The sequence below is a fragment of the Lontra canadensis genome, unplaced genomic scaffold (genome assembly GCF_010015895.1).
Source record: "Lontra canadensis isolate GAN:19392208 unplaced genomic scaffold, GSC_riverotter_1.0 scaffold119, whole genome shotgun sequence".
Classification (NCBI taxonomy): domain Eukaryota; kingdom Metazoa; phylum Chordata; class Mammalia; order Carnivora; family Mustelidae; genus Lontra; species Lontra canadensis.
This window is the reverse complement of record NW_022631113.1, coordinates 1466630-1482185: the sequence shown is the minus strand read 5'-3', so window position 1 is coordinate 1482185 and position 15556 is coordinate 1466630. Positions and strand designations below refer to the sequence as shown.

The 15556-nt window shown below is 36.6% G+C and overlaps 1 protein-coding gene across 1 annotated transcript in view; it reads right to left on the bottom strand.

Annotated features, from left to right (window-relative positions):
• Positions 1–9503: 9503 nt before the first annotated feature.
• DACH1 (dachshund family transcription factor 1) overlaps positions 9504–15556 on the bottom strand; it is a 421261-nt gene continuing 415208 nt past the window's right edge. The window contains exon 11 of the mRNA XM_032841074.1: positions 9504–12348. Coding sequence (XP_032696965.1) covers positions 12311–12348 — 38 coding nt within the window. The 3' untranslated portion in view covers positions 9504–12310. The remainder of the gene's footprint in view (positions 12349–15556) is intronic.

Below are 15556 nucleotides of genomic sequence, written 5' to 3'. Positions count from 1 at the left end.
GAGGTGTCATTCTGAGGCCAGAATAAAAGAAGACCTCCAGGAACATAGACAAAAGCAGAAAGACTTGTTTATCTTTAAGCCATCTATAAATCCGTGGTGACAGAGCTTAAGGTTCAATGGTCATGATTATGGGGAACAGGAAATAAAGTCAGATTGGAGAACTTCACATGAAGCTAGGACTCAAAATGGTTACACTCCTACTTAAAAAAAGTTGAAGTATGAAAAAAACCCATCTCACAAAGGCAGATGTCAGAAAAAAATTATATGAGCTCTGGGTTTGGGTAAAGGAGAAAAGTCTCATTTGAGACTTCAGGAGAGTAGACGGCACCCTGATGGGTTTGGAAATGTTTTACAGCGATTACTCAGATCAGTTGAACTAAGAGACTACAAGTGAAAATTTAAATTTAATTTAAATTTAATTTAAAGGGTCCCAGGCACCTAGCAGAAGGAAATAAAATTCCTCTATGGAGTACTACACTCTCAAAACCAGATTTTAAAAGATTTCCAGAGATAAGTTTCCTATGAACATGAGTAACCAGTAAATTTCAAGCATCTCAAAAATTTAAAATTTCAGAAACTCAAAATTTTTTTCAAAATTGTTAAGAAAACAAGGATTTAGAAAGTATCAGAAGTATCAGAAGTAATAATGAATGCAAAATCAGACCTCAATAATATAAGGTACTGGATTACCAGCTACCATAAAAAATGAGACATAAATATATCACAACATATAAAGAAGTTAAAGCAACAGACACATAGAGACTATCAAAATGGCTAAGAAGATTTGAAAAGAACTAAATAAAATTTCCAAAACTGAAAATATAATTAACGTTAACAATTCTATGTGACTTTTAAATGGCAAACTATATACACATGAACATATAATTAGTAGTTTGAAAGATAAATCTGAAGAAATTACACGGAAGAAAGGAGTTGAAAGAATGTCATACCTGAATGTAGGTCAAGAAACTTAGAAGTTTAAGTAGAAAAGTCTAACTTAGAATTAAATTACAATTCCAAAAAGTTATTTAACAAAAAAAAGAGAGAGAGAAAGAGTGAGAGAGACATTCCCCAAAAGATGATGACCTGGAATTTTCTAAAAAAAGAAAAAGACCTCCTCAACTCTTTGGGAGGCACATTCGTCCCCAAATACAACAGATAAAAATAAGTCCATACTTAAACACACTGTATTCAAGCTACAAAGCATCAAAGACAAATAAAGTTTCTCCAGAGAGAAAGACGAAATGGTTAGCGAAAAAACTGGTTTAAAGTACCTTACCAGGGGCACCTGGGTAGCTCAGTCAGTTAATTGTCTGCCTTTGGTTCAGGTCATGATCCTAGGGTCCATTATGTTCCCTCCTTCACTGTCAAATAAATAAATTAAATCTTAAAAAATAAATAGATAAAAAGTATACTACTTTCCTCTTGCAACAGTGGATGTCAGAAGTCAGTGCATCGGGGCTCCTGGGTGGCTCAGTGGGGTAAGCCTCTGCCTTAGGCCCAGGTCATGATCTCGGGGTGCCAGGATCGAGCCCTGCATCGGGCTCTCTGCATAGCGGGGAGCCTACTTCCCCCTCTCCCTCTGCCTGCCTCTCTGCCTACTTGTGATCTCTCTCTCTCTGTCAAGTAAATAAATAAAATCTTAAAAAAAAAAAAAAAAAGTCAGTGCTTCAAATTGCTAAGAAAACGTTACTGAGAACCTAGAATTACACACTAAACAAAACTATATTTTTTCCCCACGAAGAGAGTCAAATAATGATATTTTAAGGTAAACACAAAATAAACACTGCTTCCCAACCTTAGGAGCTCCTGATGAAATCTGCCAGTGGTCGCGCCCCTGAGTGGGCAAGGGGAGACAGGGCAGCGCAGACGCGGTTCTCCCCGGACTGGTAGGCACCACTTTCCGCAAGCAGGTGAACTTACTTAGGACCGGGTCTTGCCCAGCAGCAAGAGGAGCAGATCGCTGAACCCGCCGCCAGAATCTTCCAAGTTTATTTAGAGACCGAGGGTTTCGTGGAGCCCACCACCCGAATGGTTGCAACAACGCAGGGCTCTCTGAAGGCTGCGGGCTTTCTAAGGACTGGGGAGGGGTCAGGAGCCTCCACAAGCCTGGAGCCCGCTCACGGGTCAGCTGGAGGTCACGTTCCCTGGATGATCTCCCAGGTCACTCGCGCCCTGGCAACCACCTGTTGCAGTCTTATGGCCCCACCTTCCACGCTGTGCCCTGAGTAGTGGGTCAGGGGCTTTATTAGCCTGGAGGCGGCTCATTTGGCGCTGTCTCGGAGGCAACCGGGATAATACGGATACATGCCAGAGAAAACACAGATCAAGACAAATGTCCCTAAATAAGTAACTTTTTTTTTTTTTCCCCCACCAAGAACCTTATGATCGAAATCACTGATTTAGTACTAAATTTCCGAGGCTGACAGAGCATTCAGGGCATTTCCTTGTATCTTCATGCGGTTTAGTAAAGATGATACGTTAGACTCATCAGGTATGAAGACACCACATTCTGTTTGGATAATAGCACAGGCGACTCTTGGGAGGCAGTAGTAATGGCCCAGGCTATTGGATTTTGGGGGACAAACTTTTTCATTACAGACATTTCAGTATCTAATAAGGACAGGATTTGTTAGCTGTCATTTACCTTCTGCCAATGAATTTCCTCTTTGGAGGGTACTTTGTAGCCAAATGTTGTCTCTCCCCGGTTTTCTATCTACAGGACAATAAAGCCTTTCCTTGCCTCTGACTAAATCCTTGCATTCCAGGATGGTTTTTTATTGACAGACTGTATTAAAGCCTAGGATAGTAGCTTAGTCCACCTAACCAAGATGGTTTTCCTTGTTAGTAATTTAATATCTTCCTTCAATATTCCATTCTTCCTTTCTACCTATCCTGCTGCTTTCAGGTCATGGGGGAGATAGACCTTCCTTTCAGTGTCATGATCTTTTGCCCAGTCTTGCACATCAGAACATTCAAAATGTGACTCTAGCCACGGTCTCTTCCACAAAGGTATTCATACATGGTACTCAGTTTCTCTAATCCCATAATGGTGGCAGCCTGGCTTGCGAGGCAATAAGGTTAGGCCAGATGTGGTGTCCACACAAGCCAAGGCATATTTTGAGCCATCACATGAAGGGAGGGGGCCAATATAATCAACTTGCCAGTCCCTCACCAGTTGGGAACTCTGGTGGCTGTCCCTTGACTCCTTTGGGAGTTGCCTTGGGTGTTTAGAACACACATGGCATGTTATTGCTGTGTTAAACAAATCCCTGTATTTCATGGGGACACTAACATCTTGGGCAATAGACCATCCCACATGAGTGCTCTAGTGGCCACTTTCCTAGGCACTTAATCTCTTACATCTACTGAGGGGTCAGTTGCTAGGAAGGGCTCTTACCCAGGCTAGGCTGTCAGCTTCCTGATTGGCAAGGGTTATCTACTTTATGAGCTGAGATGTGGAAAACAGTGAGGACTGCCTCAGGCTCTTGCAGATGAAACCAAATGTCTTTCCACATATCCTGACCCCGCAGAGGCTAATTCATGATCATCCACTCTTTGGCTTCCCATTGTCAAAGCCACAGGGCTAATCTCTTGAGAACAGCTCGACTGACTGTGGGAAGGGTTGATGGCCAGAGTTCATGAGTAGTCACCAGCCAAACTGCTCGGAGTTCAGCCCACTGACTGCTGTGGTTTATTCCTGTTTCCATCCAGATGGTGTCAGTGTTGAGCTGAATAGTGACTGAAATCCTTGCGGATGGGTTGCCCCAACTAGACCCATCTGTACACTAGTACCAGAAGGAATTTCCCCCACTTCCTCTCCATAGACAACAGGAATAGGGGAAGAGGTATTCAGAGGATCTATGTACTCTACACAACCTAGTACCACCCACATTTCTGTGTGTGTGTGCGTGCACGTGTGCACATGTGTACACATGTTTACACTATTGATGATGTTTCTCTGTAGAACCCTGATTTAAACTGAGAGGTGGGGAGAGAAGTTAATGGTTGTAGCTATTAAAACATAGCATGAGGGATCCTTGTGATTAAAGTATTCTGTATCTTGACTATGGTAATGTTCATATGAATCTATACATGTGATAAAATTGTATAGAACACACACACATGCACTCACAAATGAGTGTCTAAATCTAGTGAAATCCGAATAAAGTTGATAGATGATATCATTGTCTACTTCCTGGTTTTAATGCTGTCCTATATTTATCCTTAGGGAAAAATGTTCTCCTTAGGGAAAATGGGTGAAGGGTACGTGGAATGTCTCTGCTATTTCTTATAACTGCATTTAGTCTATAATTATCTAAAAAACAATTTAAAGTACTTTTCCAAAAAATTAAGTGAATTATGAAAGGGATACTGCATTCCAAGTTAAGAGGCAAGGTCATCATGAGAATTTGCGAAGCTCTCTGAAAACTAATTTTGTGACCTCAACTGTCCATCCATCTCCAGATTACAAAATAGGTTTAAAATATGGGGTCAAGAGTCGATGTAAGAAGATAGCTGTTGGTGAGGGCTGTGGGCTGTTTCAGATTCACCAGCCACCCATCAGAGGTGACAGATGTCTGTCTCTCATCTAAAGTCTAGGAAAGAAACCTCAGTGGGACCACACAGAGGACCTGATACTTGTCCACTAATGGTTATTGGACACAGAGGGCCAGTGCCTATCTCAGCCTTGAATTTCACATGGTAGGAGTGTGTTTGGTTTATTGCTCTGATAAATGTACAAAGAGTTTGCTACTTTCGGAGCACTGTTCAACATTTCTGGCATTGATTGGGAAAAAGAATACCTAAGTGTTTACTATGAACACACGTGGTTCAGACGCAAGAATGAGCAGAAAAACACTCAATAAATAAAAAGACTCGTAAGCAACTTGCCAAAATCCATGTGCATTTGGCTGCATCAAGACGACTGCAGACAAATCCCCAGGGATGAGCAGCGTTTCTCCCCCCACTCCCCGCAAACCGTCATATAGCCAGTTGTAAATACTTGTCAAATCTAAGTGCTAGATTATCATTCGTTTTATTTTATTTTTTTTTTTTAAGATTTTATTTATTTATTTGATAGACAGAGATCAGAAGTAGGCAGAGAGGCAGGCAGAGAGAGAGAGAGGAAGGGAAGCAGGCTCGCTGCTGAGCAGAGAGCCCGATGCGGGGCTCGATCCCAGGACCCTGGGATCATGACCTGAGCCGAAGGCAGAGGCTTAACCCACTGAGCCACCCAGGCGCCCCTCGTTTTATTTTTTTTAAGATTTTAGTTATTTGTCAGAGAGAGTGAGAGGGAGAGAGCACAAGCAGGGAGAGTGGCAGGCAGAGCAGAGGAAGAAGCAGGCTCCCCGCTGAGCAATGAACCCGATGTGGGCCTCAATCCCAGGACCCTGGGATCATGACCTGAGCTCAAGGCAGATGCTTAACCCACTGAGCCACCCAGACATCCCTGCTATTCATTTTAGACAATTAAAAACTTTCTACATCCTGCCCCATGTCCCTAACCTTCCTTCCCTAAAAAGACATTGTGTTATTAAATCATTTCCTGTGTGCTCTGTGATCGGATTCTCCGTTCTTCCTCAGTTCTGTTCTAGATTGCAGGAAACTTCATTTCCCAAGAACTCACCCATCTTCATCTGGGCCTGGTGCCTAGCAGTGGTTGTCTCACAGTGGCTACTAGTGGGAAAAGAAAAATCACACATAAAGAATATACTAAAAAGCACCAAAATCTATCAATGGAAGGAACTAGCAACTAATTAGCCTATATAAACCCAGGCATAGGACAACCAAATGGATTTAAATGAAAGATCTAACTCAGTGGGTGCCCCTTTTTCTTTGAAAATTTAGTAAGATGAGTAATTAAGAAAAGGGCTGACTACTATCAACAGCTCTTTCCCCCAGCTCCCACACTTGGGATAGAAGCCAACAATACTATTTTAAAAAATTAAATTTAATAATTTTTATGAAGTTCAGTCTTTGTTTCTGAAAATACCAGGGGGAAATACATCATTGGATGAGAATACACAAAATAAATAGCAAGTAGAGGTGCACAGTGTCGGCGATGTTATCGATCAACTCATCTTTCTCTGTTGCCTACCGTAGTAGACCAAAGCGGACAACAATCAGCAGTGTTGAAAGAATATCCAAAGAACTGGAGACAGGATTGGAAACTACTAGCAAGAGAGCTTAACACAAAGGAAGAATCACCAAAAAGTATTTACTGCTTTCTGGGAGCTAACTTTATTACAGTATTGAATTCAACCTTGATTTATCTATAGTGTTTTAAAATAAATAAATATAAATATATATATTTTTTAAGAAATATTTATTTTAGAGAGAAAGTATGAGCAGAGGGAGGGGCTCACGTCGACTCCCTACTGAGCGCGGGGATGGACGTGGGGCTCTCTCCCATGACCCTGAGATCATGACCTGAGCCAAAATCAAGAGTTGGATGCTTTACACACTGAGCCACCCAGGTGCCCCTAAATGTATATGTTGATATAGCATTTTTAGTGCTTATTCCAGGCATTACATTAAAGATGCAAAACTTACCATAGTCTACTTGTATTGGTTGACATTTTATAAGTTCAAATAAAACATAGAAATGTTACACCCTTTCACTCCTACTCAGGAAGCTCCTACTTCCTCAGTTATAACATAATTATCTTGGTTATTTGCTCTCCCTACATTGAGAATCACACCAAATTGTGTTATAATTTATGCTTCCACAAATCTGGAGGCCCTCTGAAGAGAAGGGCTTAGAGCTGCTTCTTAAAGGCTGGACCCTAGGCATGAAAACCCGAGCATTCCCTCCAAATGGTACAAACTGAGGAGAATGTTTGGACTGAGAACATTTAGATGGAGAAAGCCTCAGTAATTATTGAAATAGAATTTGTATCTCCCTGTGCAGCTCTGTTGTCAGATTATTCAATAATTTTATTTAGGAAAAAAAATAAGATGTCTTCTATTGTACCTTATTGGGATTGCAAATTCATATTCAGAATTAAGTTCACAATGCTAAAACTACTTTTTAAAAATATATATTAAATATTTTACAGATTTTGCCTTATTTAGTGATTTTGTAGAACTACTGGTTGGCTCTTATAGTGTGTGTGTAGCTTGTAATGCCCCCCACCCATCCCCCACCCATCCCCAACCATGCTCCTGCCCTGGAAAAAGTCTTGCTAAGTCATTTTCTACGATGAGGTATTTGCCAGTCTCCCAGACAGTGGTCTCCAACCTTAGCTATTCATAAGAATCACCTGAGGAACATAGGCCTTAGCACCAACCCCCAGAGATTTAAATTTAATCGGACATAGTATACCTAAAATTCCCTAGATGCATCTAATGGACTGCCCGGGTACCTTGCTTGCATGTGCTCTGACATGAGGCAATCAGAATCTTCAGGTAATCTGAATCAGGACAAGGGAGAGACAATGACTACTGTCTCACTTCTGTGGCCTGGGTCTTATGCTCCTGAATAATGGAGGAGTCAAGAGGTGAACAAGAGAAACAAATATGTCCATACTGAGAGGAAACACTGAGAGCAGCAGAGGCGTGAAAGTAAGAGGGAGCTGGTCTCTAGGGGCTGGCTGCAATCCGGGCTTGAGATTCCATGTGTACCCTCTCCATCTTTAGGACCAGTTCCTTCTGCTCTTTAACCATTTGCAGGAATCAGTTTTTGTTACACCAACCGAAGAAGCCCCAACTGATCCAAAGTGTCAACTCAAAATCTCCAGCTCGTTCACCTATAAATACAATTGATGCTGCTCCCACTACAAAACTCATTCATTACCCAATGAACTCTTTTGGCCTTTAGGCATTTATGCTCTGTATTTGAATCAATTGAGTCCATTTTACCATAGAGCTATAGATGTTGGGCAATAAAAATTGAATATTACAACTATACTAAAAAGTCCCAACATAGTAGGAATTTGTGGTTGATGATAATGTGTGTGTGTGTGATTAAATAGGCTACTTACCTTAAAGAAAAAAGTTGGTGAGCATTAGTAAGACAAACGCTCTGAAATAAATGAAAGATAACATGAAAACAACAGCTGGTATAGTGTTTTACTTAGAAGAAGCTGTATCCATCCATTTCCCCAATTCCTACCCAATTGTTTAACTCACAAACATATCGTACTATCCTCTAGAAGATGAGTGTACAAAATGGGTCATTAGTACCATTCCTTGGGAAGTTGTCTAGTCGGTGTCTTGTTGAAACCAGCTCCATGGCCCCTACACATTAAAAGATGCTCAATGACTCTTTTCTTGCTGAAAGTGAAATTTCCTATTCCAACAAAATTATCAGCTCCTCTGGGACAACAGCTAAGTTTTCCACTTGAGTCATTACAACATCTAGCACAGTGCTTTGTGCAGAATAGAGGCTTTATTAATGAATCTGTTTAAATGAATAAATGAGGATCAGTTCAGCTTTTATATACCAGTTGTACATATTAAAGATAAATGTTAGCACCAAGCCTACACATGAAGAAAAGTGGTATTTTTTACAATGCCATTTACAATAACGTTTTAATTCTATTAACATCTCTACTTCCCATATTGTAAAAATGCAATCCATATAACTTTCATTTGTAATTTACTCTCATGTGGTCATAAATAGCTTTTGTTCATATTGTAAATTTGCTAGTTCCGATGAGAACACATGGGGGAAAAATCTCAAATCATTACCAAATTCCACTAACATCCAAAGACTGTATGATGTTTTAGTACAAGTCTTACTGACATAAACATATGAAGACAGAAGACAAAAATGTGTTTGTAATGGTCACATAAACATTTTAAGTTTTTATTAGGGAAAAATCATATTTTGTTAATTCATGGAATAATTTCTTTTGACAGAAAGAAAATCCATTTTCCATTCTCTTGGGAATGTTTAGAATATTCACAGAGATAGTAACCCAATATTTCTTCAGATGCAGCATTTTGGATTGATTAAAACGTGTATATATTATTAAAAGATATTGGAATATCAAAGTTTCTAAAGGCATTTTTTCGAATGATAGAGAATGAAAGCAAAACACTAAGAGTTACAAATCTACACTCTTATAGATATGGGAATAATATATTTTGTTCCATCAACATGTCTACTTTACATTATTCAGCACAAAGCTTTGTGAAATAAGAATCATGGGAATATAAGAATATAAAGGAAAAGGGTACAAATAACAGCTTCATAAACTGAGAAATGTACATAAATAAATCATGTATATATGGGCAGTTTGCTTAGCTGGCAAGAAACAAAATATGGAAAATCTGCTTGTTAAACAATAACTACAGAGTGTGCTTTTATGATGTTTTTCAGCACAGTAATTCATATTAGAGATAGAAGCAGTTGCATGTTAAATAAAATCATTGAGCATTGTTCCCCTCGCATTGCAAAGAGCTGACTTATGTTGTTTTTAGATGCCTCCCATTAGAAAGTAAATATTCCTTCAATGCTATGCATTTCACAAAATTTAATAAAGACGAACTGTAAATAAAGTCACAGGGAGATTTCAGACAGTTTTATTAGGAGATTGTTGAAAAGAAAAAAGAAAATTAAATACAATAACAGTAAACGTGGTTCTCACATTGAAACCAGGCTCAAAGAACTAGGCTACCATAGAAAAATTTCCAATTCTTGCATTATGATGTAAAAACAGATTTTTGTACAGATTTTGTACAACAAAATTCGTAATAACCTTTTCTCATTTTTAGAAAACTTTAAATATATAGATAAAAATAGACAATTTTCATAGGTCCTACATGAAGATGAGTATGTTCTGTTCCAAGGGCTTGCATAGAGCGCAAATGTGGTTATAATATAGAACAACTAGACGTTAATATTTGTAGGATTACAAAAGCATGGAAACCATAAAATGGGCACAATTTTACTTGTTTATACCAAAAAAAAAAACAAACCAACCCGAAATGAAAACAAATTCCAAACCAACCTGTATAACTAAAAAAGGAGAAACAACTTAAGTTACAGACTTAAAATAACATTTCATGAATTGTAATATTTACAACATGTTAGTAAGATTCTCTTAACATAGAGCTGATAGCTTCTTTCTTTAATCCTTGCTAAAATTCCTTTTATATCAAACCAAACACTAAAGCATTCTCAAGGGTCTCGAAAGTATGCATATTAAAACTATTTAACCTAGTTAACAGGGGACTCTATGCAAGGAGCAGAGCAATGGTCGATTCTACTACTTAGGTAAGTTGTAGGCTTTTTAAAAAATCTTTTAAAAAATGTATGGTTCAAAAGCTTGCCACAAGTCCCTCCAATTTTAAGTGTTGTAATCCTTTAAAGACTGTGTACAGGGAAAAACAAGAAATACATACAACAAGGACTAGAATCTCTTGTGCTCAAACAACAAAAGATGGGTATGGAAGAATGATGCCTCGAAAACCAAGTTTCTACAGAGCATTTACTAACAGTATTTTAAATAAAAATATTGCTCCCTTTCAAGCAAGCTAAAATAGGAACTGTATATATAACTTTTTCATTGTAGTAAAAAAATGGACTTAGTGGGTTAATAGCAAACTACACAAAAGAAATATGTTCCAGTATTGCAAGGAAGACCTAAAAACTACAGAAGCTTAGTGCCAGAGTATCCGTAATGTTAATTTCTTCTCTTAACCAAATAATTAACACCGAATCAGAACTATCTTTAAACACATTTTTAAGCTAGTTTTCTTGGACATTTCAGATTTTGCTATTTATGGTAATAAATAATGCTATGATCATAAAATTTTAAGATGACAGCAAAATCATAAAATGCACAGCGACTGTACTGATTCATAATATCAGTCTTTAAAGGTGTAACTCCAGATTAGGAAAAACAAAGAGAAGGTAACTTCAGTGTGTAATAAGCACTGTTGCAGCTTTACTTCCAGTTATCTGCACAAAAGTGAAAATACATACTGTAACTTTCAAAAAGACAGTGAAAATAACACATAGGCACCCTTCCCTCTGACCGGGGGTGGGGAAGCACAACACATTTTAACTTTATCACTCAGTGCTACATGGTATTGGACTGATACATCAAGGGTTTGTTAGGGTCTGTTTTTCAGCAACATTAACATAATATGACATTAACATATAAAAATATTTCTGGTGTTTTGATTTACTGTTCAGCCACAATCCATTCTCAATAGTGCAGTTTGGGGCACTAACTAGGGTTCAATATACAAATAAAAGTGGCTGACAGAGTTCTGATGTCACCAGATGCTTAAGATCTCATTCATTAATACTGTGACTCCAGACGAATATTTACATGCCTGCATGCGTTAAAACCAGAAAGGTGTCTTTCTGACTAACAGGGTGACAAAACATATTTTCTAAAATTCTCATTTTCCTAAACTCTAGTATACTACTGCATACATAATACCTTCCTTGTATGTTTTATGTTTATATACTGTACATGTGACCAACAGTTTGAATAAGAAGCATCATTATTATTTTAAATTCTCTATGCCACTACCAGTTTGGAATGAAAACATGTTACTTTTTTTTTTTTTTTTTTAAGAAAAAAGACCTTCAGTGAAACCTTTTGGCTTATATTCAATGCTTCTTTTCAGATATGCAAAATGGTATTTCACTGGGTTGTTGTCAACATCCATTTGTTGGTCTTTTGGAAGTATGTGAAAAAAATCTTCAGGAGAAAACCCACAATTAGTTTAAAATCGAATGTAATAGAATATTACTCTTTGATTTACTGATTTTTTTTGTTTTTTTTTGTTTTATTTATTTTTTTGTGTTTTTTTGTTGTTTTTGTTTTTGTTTTTGTTTTTTTGTTTTTTTAGGAATCCTCTATGCCCCCTACAAGTTCATTTCCAAGTTTTCTTGCTGGTTTCTGGAGGACATAATTCTGTAAGTCTGGGTGACAACTGGTACAAGAGTCTCTTGATGTACTCAGATACAGAATTTTCAGAGGAGGAAAATGTTCATTCCATTAAAAAAAAAAAAAAAAAAAAAAAAAAAACCCAAAGCGAGGCCTTACTCAGACCTGCCTTTAACTCGGTATACAAGTGTCCAGCAGCAAAGTTGCAATTTTTAACTGTAAGAAGTTGGATACCTGTACATTTACAAACATTCTCAGGTCTCTGGTATGAACCACAGGTGAAAATCAATGGAGGAAACTGTTTGTTTTTGTAGAATACTTAAACTTTTAAAGAACATTAATACACAAAATTGAGGAAGTTCCCTTAAAAGGACTTTTATTTTTTTCCGAACTTTCCAATGACGAATGTCTGCAAAGTTCTTTACTATAACATGGATTTCTTCAACAGGAAAAATTCAGTACATGACAGTAGTTTTCAAATACAGTCTTCCATCTAAAAATGAACAATAAAAATAATTAATTTCATTACATTGGGGGACAAATGTGAACATAAAAACTAAGTAGGCTGATGATACAAAATTTGTGGAGTTTCTTCTATCTTCACTTGTTTAGGAAGTAACATTTTTCACATATTCTCAAAGTTAATTTCATAATTATATTGAGTTTATGTGATCAAAAATAACATAGAATTTCTAGTTCTCATAAATATATATTTGCTATTTTGATATCAGTTCAAGAGCACTCAGAAAACAGATAAGAGTATGCCTGTGTGGGTGTTACTGATATGCAAAGCTAGTTGAATTCTGTTGAATGACAATTACTTCCTCCAAGCTTGCAGAACCAAATTTTCTCTGAATGCACTCAAGTGTATCTCCATTGCGAAAGACTGAGCTCCCATCTTACTCCTTAGCAGTGTTGTTAAATATACCATGTAATGTAACTATTGTGCACATTTGTTGCTATTTATATGAAAGATTCCTAGGTTATTTCCTCACTATCAATGAACTATATAGTCTTTCCTCCTTGAAGTGAAATTAACCAAACAATTAAATGTTAAGATGGAAATATATTACTCAACTTTAACCAACAGAGAAACCCACGGTTATGTGAAAAAGAAAAGCATATCAAATATTGGACACATTCAATAATCCCATTTGAATGAAGCGGAAATAAGAAATGGAAAATTAGAAATCCAGGGGAAAAACAAAACAAAAGCTCATTTTTTTTGATGTAAGTAAAAATGTAATGATGTAAGTAAAAATGTAAGTAAAAACGAGAAATGTAAGCTCATTTCTCAAATGTAACACCCTTTAAGCTGTCAACTTTGTGGCATGGACTAAACTTTGGATATATTTGTATAAAATATATCTAAATTCCAAGTTATAAGATATATAGCAGAAGGTAATCAGAAAAGGAAAATTTTCCAGGCATTTTTAAAAATGAATATTGCCATATAAATATTTGCAAAATGACTCACAGCTGATCGACAGTGTTAAAATATAAGGAAACAGAAAAAATCTAGTAAGTCCAAGAAAATAGAAAAATATAATCCAAATATGTGCAGATCTCACCTTCAACATTAAGCTAATTAAATGCTTTCACATAATGTGTAGTAGACATAGTTATTAGTAAGGAACTTAAGAAAAACCATTTTTTACTTCATAGAAATTTTGGCATCCCCAAATTTTACATTCCTATTATGTTTGATTTTGGCCTAAATTGTATAGTTGGAATATTACCTCTAAGATGTCACAGAACTCTGTTTTGTTCATTGATCTATCCCAAGAATCTAGTACATGTTCAATAAATATGCGTTGAATGAATGAATAGTTCAGGTTGTGAGATTTACACAAAGTATATATTGAAACAAACAAATAAAATATATATTTAACTTATTATACTGTTAACATCCAAAATCCACCATTTGCCTTCAACAACGTGAAAATGAATATTCATAAGATTGGTCTTATACTGGGTAACTTCTAATAAGATGTATCAAGTATTGGTTGCCTTTATAAAATTCATCCAGTTCAGCTTTAATAGTAACATTTACTTGGAAGTCTCTATATATCCTGAGCTTCCCAGTTCCATAATCATGTATCATCATTATTTTTAATACATGAAACATCAAATAATGACAATGACTATCTGTTCCCTGTAGTGGCATACACATCTGAATGTATGATATAATCTGAGATTCAGCAATGAAAATATATTATTAATCTAACTCAAGTCTAATTTTGAACAATGACTTAAAAGCATACAAAACTATGCTGGATAATCGCCCTACATACATTGTATAAAGACATTTTACTTCCTGGCCTGTAATGATAATTTCCTTAATAATATTACTACAGCTCAGAAGTAGCCATTGTAATATTCAATGAAGATAATAATTTCTTAAATCAAGTATTAATCAAATACCCATATCAAAGCCATAACCTTATGATAAAATTTCTTTCTAAGAAAGGATATGTTACCATATTAACATGTTATGAAGTAACATGTTATTTCTTTTTGTATGGAACATCATCTGATTTCTTCTGTTTGGTTGGCTTGATTATACTCAGCCATGGGACAAAACTATGATCTTCTCATTTACATTAGCAATAAAGATATAGATATATAGATACCACTTTCTAGGTTCTGCTTAGCAGGAGTTTTGATTTTTCACTTTGTAAATAAACCTAATAAAGTTGGTATTTATAAAAATAAGCTAAAATTTCAGCCATTCATACTTTTAGTACAATGTGGCTAGAAATTGAAACTTTTTAGAGATAACTTTGATCCTAATGATTTTTACTACATAAGACAACATACATTTTATAAAAATCTAGTAATAAAGGATTCAGAAGTAACCAAAGAAGTAGAGTACTATATTTTTTACCAAACTTTTTAATTCTTAGCCCTTTAATTACTTTATCCCTACTTCTTCTTCCTTTCAACTGTCTCATTATTTCTGCTATGCTGTCAATTATGTTGAGAGTATCACTTCCATTCTTACTTAAAAAAAAAAAAAGGCAAGTGTTTCCTAGCATTACACAGTGAGGCAAGAGACACTCTTAACTTTCCCCAAATTCAAAGTCCTTCACAATATCTATGGAAAAGTATTTGCTTGATGTTAATATTTCAGGGCTCATTGAGGTTTTTAAAAAAAATCTTCACATATTAAAGGAGAAAAAAAATCTTGAAAAGTAGCTTTCAAATCTTCTGTGATGTCTGCAGCTTATGAGGAAGAAAGATTTTTGTAGCAAAGAGTGGGTATACAAAAATAATTAATTAAGTGTAAATACTTGTTTTAAGATGAGATTCACTAGCCAAATTCTTCACCAAGGCCTACCAGATACTACCTAATTTGATATAGTATTTTCCTCTCTAATCTTATCTATTAGTACTCTCCCCTATTCCATGATCCTGGCTCTCCTTTGCATTCCAGGACACACCAAGCTCTGTACCATGTTGGAGTATAAGGCCTGTTCTTGATCTTAGAAATCTAGAAGATAAGTACCTCCCCCTTCCCTGCTTACTTTTCTGCTCCCTTCTATGGAACTTGTCTAGATAGAGAGCTCCTATTTATTCTCCAATACAAGCGTCCTGATAATTAACTCCATAGCACTTGTCTCACTTTGAAGTTACCTCTGGGGAGCCTACTATGTGGTTGGGAACCATGGAGAAAGCAGCCATATCTCTTTTCCCATCAG